The 6,481-nt window shown below is 44.9% G+C and overlaps 1 protein-coding gene across 1 annotated transcript; it reads left to right on the top strand.

Moving 5' to 3' along the window:
* Positions 1-533: 533 nt before the first annotated feature.
* On the top strand, positions 534-6,254 carry LOC119402704 (uncharacterized). The gene is made up of 3 exons (XM_037669808.2): positions 534-847; positions 4,547-4,837; positions 6,093-6,254. The coding sequence occupies exons 1-3, from the start codon at positions 703-705 to the stop codon at positions 6,227-6,229; spliced, it is 573 nt and encodes a 190-aa protein (XP_037525736.1). The 5' UTR covers positions 534-702; the 3' UTR covers positions 6,230-6,254.
* The last annotated feature ends 227 nt before the right edge of the window (positions 6,255-6,481 follow it).

Genomic DNA, 6,481 nt, shown 5'->3' with positions numbered 1-6,481 from the left:
CCGAATTAGCCTTGTGTGACGCATGGTTGTTATTTTACTCTTCTACCACGCTGCATTACATATTTTAATGTGGTTCCTTCCCGACATGAAGGCTCTAGAGGGTATTTTTGCAAAGCAGTTTCAAGCACCGCCGGGACGCTGGGGTAGAATACTGGGCTCCAACTCAGAAGGACCTGGTTTGAACCCCGTTCCATCCTGGCATTTTTTTCTTATTTCGCGCGATAGCAGTTACGGACACTGGCGGCGGCGGTGGACAACTATGGCGCCAAAAACGGCCCTTGTTTTGATCTCGTAACAGCTTTCGCTGTAAATGTACAAGGCATGACCCGTGCTTGAAGCAGCGTCTCAGTATCTGCGTAATTTCATGATTCTGAAATCTGGTTGGCACCTAAAATGCTCTAGGCACTCGCTACGTTTTCCTGATACAGAAAATATAGCGATTTCGCTTGGACTCTTTGTATTTTTGCTAGAAGAATATTCCGACCTGTCGTCCAATTTAAACGTGGTTCTATTTGTCTCTCTACTTTAGAAACCGCTCTGCATCCAGCGAAGAACATCACGGTGATCTATGCATTGCCGTCATGGACCCGAATTTCGTGGGCTCCAGCAAATACCTCGTGTGGCAAGATAGTTGCGTACGACGTTGAAGTATGTGCGACATACGAATCATGTGTCGCAGGCTCGAACGGGAAGCATTGCGCGATGCATCGAACCGAATATTCCTGGCTCGTCATCAACAGCAAAGTGGGCACCTTGTACTGTATTCAAGTTACTGCCAGGGCGCAGTGTGGAGACGACGTTCTGAACAGCACGCCGACATTGAAGGAAATCAAAACGCCTCTATACGGTGAGGTTTGCGATTCCTCTGTCATCTCTTCAGGCATAGCAACATCTTTTCAGCTGCTCACCTCTTGCATTTGAGTGTCGTCTCAGTAAAGCATGAGGCACTGGGTACTGTAAGGAAAATTCTGGAATCAGTAGTTGCCCATTATGCACTAAATACGAGCAATAGAGAACTATTAGATGTTCATCTAAATTTTTTTATCCTTTTAACAAGCTTTCAAATACACTTGCCCTCTTATAGTTGCTCTCCTCCTGTAGTTGTACACGATAGGTATTGATAAATAGGGGACGTTTTACTGTGAAGAAAAGTCTTGTCATTATTAAATGTCTTTATGGCGACTTGAGTATCGCACAAAAATTCTCCACTTTTTAACACGAAAGTGCTTTATGGCGGCGTCCACCAAGGCTTCAGTGATGTATTTCCGTCACGCAAATGACGTCGAGAAAACATACACAATCAGATGGCAAAGAAAAAAAGTTCCGTCAACGGGCATCAAACCCACGACCGCTCCGTCCGCAACAACAGATGCCGGGCACGCTATCCACTGCGCCACGGTCCCAGACTGTAAAGGCTATACAAACGCGCATTTTAATCTACCACTCGCCCGGTCAGCGGGGTGGTGTTGCCCTCTGTGAGCGGTAAAGTAAAGTAATTCGTCATTACTGTGGCGTCCGCGATTAGCACCTGAAACGCTTTACATGTCCGTCCCATTCGGCGCGTTTTCAATAGACGTTCAATTTTGTCAATGCATTAACGCACCGCGAGGTGGCGATCTTAGCCCAAGTGTCACAGAGTCACTGGAAAATTTCAGAGTACCGCAAAGGTAGGCTGCACGCGGGCAACATTGGGCGGCGGCGGCCATTTCCCTTCCGGACTGTCCGGTGCGTTGGTAGCGTGTGTTCAGAAGTCACCGATTTTTCGCCTCGATGCCGTGTTACGCTTGGCGTAACTGCAATATGTGTGTGTGTGTGTTTCTTCAAAAGGATATCAGAAGTGATTTCGAGTCATCTACAATCATGAATCGACTGCGCGGTAAGCGGTGTAGCTAATGAAACGTGCGGCGAATGTTGCCATGTGCTCGCGAACTCTCATCGTGGCTTCATCGGTCTCTTTTCGTTTCACGGCCGGGTGTGTTCGCAAGGTGCGGAGCTGTATAGTTGCATGCGTAATGACTGTGCGAGATGCCATTTACTTCGACACTTAGTGAATGTTGACTGTTTGCACTAGCTTTGCAGTCGGTGTTCAGGTTCACTTCATAGCGCATTCGAGAACGTTAACGAACATCGAGAACATTCAGCATTGCCTCATTCGACTGATCGCTGACGCATACCTTACTTGCGCACCATGCTTGCTGTTGAGCAGGGTGTTATATGTAATAGAAGTGGTGTGTGTACGGTAAGTGGAAGTTGTGCGTGAAGTATTTGTCTCGGTTCGGAACGCCAACAGCCGAACGCACGGGTGAGTGGGCGTGCGGTAGGTAAGGGGCATCTTATTTTGCGCATACGTTGTCGTTTCCTAACAGATACGTAGAAAATAGGAAATAAAAAATGATTGACGTCATTACTCAGTTGTTTCATTTCCTATTTTTTGTCTCCTTAATATTCCCAACGTTGCAGTTGCAGCAAATATTTTGCTGTGTTCCTACAAAATTTTTTTTGGACGTTGCCAGTGTGTAAACAGCTGGGGTTCGGTTTCTGCAGTGCTTTTAATTTCAACTTTATTTTTCGTAATGCACTCTTGTTAAAACTTCCTCGGCACAGTGCTTTATGTTATTTTGATCAGAAATAGCACATACCGAAAACTTTTAACGAGCATGCTACTGGAACACAGTATGTATATAGAGCTAGGGCTCGCATCAAATCGATTCCCTCAATGCGTGGGAAGATAAGCCGATTTTTGTATTTTTTGCTGTCACCATTTCTCCCCCACTAAACGGTATTGTAAGGGTACGCTCCGCGCAATGCAGCATTAGCAATATTTTTTTTTGAAAAAAAAAATAAAATACGCTTAAGTTGATCAACCAAGTGTGTCAACAGAGTTCCACGCTTCAGTTTTGCGCTGTGGCAAATGATCATGCGACAATTGCCTTCAAGGTATACAGTAAACAGTTATTACTTTAATAAGTCTTCGATTTCGCTCTCGGGCGTGACACGCTTATAACGCAAATACATGCAAAATCTGTTCAACAGATCGCCGAGCAAATAGAAAGGTATGTAGTATGTAGTTTTCAATATCGCTGAACATAGAAAACCGAAAAGGTGGAGTATCCTGTTGCATGAAAGCTTTTCCAGCAAAGTTTGTGTAGTTCACTGCAGAAAGAAGTGCTCTTCGAGGGGGGCGAATTCATTCCGCGGCCAACTATGCAGCCACGTACAACGACGCTCTTTGACGTTAATGTTTCCCAAACGGAATGCAAAAATATACGATATTCCCGGAGTAGCTCACCAGCAACGTTCGGTTACTGGAGAGCTACTCTCTGGTATCTGCATAATGCGTTTAAAAAAGCGACGAAGTACTTCTAGGGACCGTGGTACTGCTAAATGTCCGGCCGCGCTCTGCATTCAGCGCGCCTGCACCCAAAGCGCTTGGAAGGGATATGGCGGCGAGAGGTCACTTGATGCAAGCAAGCCAAGCGCGTTGGCGGCGGCGCGCGGAAAACAGATGCGATACTCTGAATTTTTCTAGTGACTCTAAAGTGTCATAAAAGCGTCGTAGAAGCGTCAGCCTCGCTCATAGCATCACGCTCTTCCAAACCAATAATAGGCTCTGTGACGCGCGCCTGCCTCGCCTGGTTGTAACACCGCGTTCCCCGCTCACGCGCTCGCCCCGAGAAAATCGCGGCCGGGCTACCGGGGCGGCACGACGCGCTTTGCGCTTCCCTCTTGTCCGGCCGTGGTGTTCAATCACATTTTAACATGCCGCGGGATGGCGACCAAGTTCTGCGTCCAATATGCGACGCTCTTCTGGCTATCACACCTCGTTCTCTGATTACACTTTAGCCGTTAACTACTACAGCTACCTCAAGGGTTTGTTTATTCATTTAACATGGACTTAAGTCGTCGGCATGGAGATGTACCACCAATCATCAAAGTGGGTGCATCCACGTTAAAGGGTGCTATAGCTGCCAGACATCAATATACATTGTACAAACTCTCTTATATGAATGTACAGTAAACATTCAGTTACTTCTGTAAGGGCACGCTTTACTTTCGTGTTTTTCCGATTCCTATGACGGAGGGATCAACCATCTTGTTTTGTAATTGCGTTAACTACTGAGTGCATTTTGAAATGATGCAACAGCTGTAATCTTCATCGCTGTTTAGCGCGAGGTGGGGGTTTCAACGAACCTTTATATATGTGCGTGCGAATGCATTTATGCGTACGTGGGTGCATACACATGCAAAATTGAGAACTTTCAGGCCTGCAGAAGAAACCAGTGCATGACTCTACTTTGTTATAGCACTGCTGATTCCCTTTAGTAGTGAAATCTAATGTAGAGGCGCTACATTCTCAATAAGCCTCCACCTCACCGGATGTTTGATGCGCAGAGCGTTTCGGTAATTACGGAGCGACCATCATCACCTTGGACAATTACAGAAATTTCACTTTATCAACTGAATATCATTGTGCTGTGGCTGGTATTGGGAACCACCTTCGTCCGAGACAAATGTATCAAGGATTCTTCATGCCTTTCATTCACAGCTCCTGGAGACTTCGAGGTAATAGCGAGTGCTACCAGTCCTTCGTCAGTGCTGTTGATCGTGTCAGTGCCGCTGATAAAGAACGGCGCCCTGGACCGTTGCTACATAACCTACCACCACACCGGCGAGGAACGTAGCTTCAGCTGCAACGATCACGGGGGCAATGCATCAACAGTGGAGGTCGAAGGAATCAAACCAGAAACGGATTACGCGTTCACGTTCACTTTGGCCAACATACATGGTAGCCGAGAGATCAGTACTCGCAAGGTGATCTTCGTTAAGACTTCAGCAGGTAAGTGCAAATCAGAAAAAAAAAAAAACACGAAACGAGCGCAGGTTATAATATGCGAAAATATGGTTCTGAAATTTCGTGGACAACCCGATATGTGCACAATCATTATTGATGCCGTGTATTCCCTTCTTCATTTTCAGTGCACCAGCGGTGAGCGGTAGTGTTTGCCCAATTTGTGTGGCACAAACGTTTCTGTTGACGCTCCGAAAAATACACGCAGCCCTAGGCATATAGATCTGTGCTATAAAAAAAAGACAACGCGGTCACCTGCACGGCGCTCAGAAAATTTCAACAAACAATTCGAATTGTATATTCGAAGGTTCGAATATAATCATACGTATATAATTTTTGTAGTTCTCCATTGACGCCATCTTCCCATTTGGTCGTATGAAGGTGAAATGAACTTTATTTTGTCCTGGAGAACCCCGAAGAGACAAGCCCTGAAGGGGGGTGCCGCACTTGCTGGCGGCGCCGACGCCGTTACTGCAAGACCATGGCTTAACAGCGTCTTCATTGAAGTTCCCCATTGTCGTTAATGGGGAATATCAGGAGTGCTTTTCTTGCTCAAAGCAAAAAGACATCTAATGATAAATTTGATATATAAATAGAACTTATTCGTCGCTGTCTGTTGCTGTGTAAAGCAGATTTTTCATTGAAGTGCCACGTAGTGTAAATTGAGTCTCAATGTGGACCAAAATGAAGAATTTTTCAAAATCGTTGTTTTTCCTCGTAACATTTAGAAACTTCTGTGCTCTGAAAATATTTCTAAACAAAATATTCCTTCTGTAGCGTAACTATTTATCACTCAGACATTTCTACTTAGCGCAATATTACATGGCCAAAAATGTAAACACAGAACGTGTTGCCGAAATTTCTGGAGGTATATATGGCAAAAAAATATTACAGTATTATTATTGAACTTCGAAAGCCTTACACAAACCCCTTTGCTTAATAGGTTAACCAAATTTCGCACATAAACGAGAAACGATAATCTCAGAATAAATTTTTGAGAAGCAACACTCAAACGACATTGTGTGAAATTGGAAAGGTTTCCCCGTGACCAAAAAAATGTCCCTCTCCGAAACATTCTAGCAATTCACTCTGTTCAACGCAATAAATCAGTACGATTCTAATTCGAGTATGCTTGAGATGGGCGCCAAAATGAATTGGGCGTTTGGCGTGTACAGTAGGATCTACTGTAACACGGATCACCAATTATCTAACATTGCATTTTGTTTTCTGTCTTATTTCGCAGCTGCAATAAATGCTGACGAAGAGCCCACGGACAATTCGGGATTGGTGATTATACTCTTCTTCTGCGGTTTGATCTGTGTGAGCTGCAAGGCACGATCACGCAAACGGCGTCACAGGCGAGGACGGAATCGAAAGTAAAGGAAATAAAATATAAATGTTTCTTTCTCAATGAGTTGTCTAACGAAACATTCAGCGTTTCGTAGCGAAACCTAGCTTGGCATCGAGTAAGAGAATTCCTCTAATAGCAATAACATGTTCAAATCTACAAGCAAGTGCGTATAACAGTCGCTTTGTTTGAAGTCATCACTGGTGACAAAAGAAATGTCGCTGGGGCTCACGTACATTTAAGTATGATAAGGGCAACTCTCTCTCTCTGGCAAGTCTTCTCAA

This window comes from Rhipicephalus sanguineus, chromosome 8, assembly GCF_013339695.2.
Source record: "Rhipicephalus sanguineus isolate Rsan-2018 chromosome 8, BIME_Rsan_1.4, whole genome shotgun sequence".
Taxonomy (NCBI): domain Eukaryota; kingdom Metazoa; phylum Arthropoda; class Arachnida; order Ixodida; family Ixodidae; genus Rhipicephalus; species Rhipicephalus sanguineus.
This window is presented reverse-complemented; position numbering and strand designations above follow the sequence as displayed.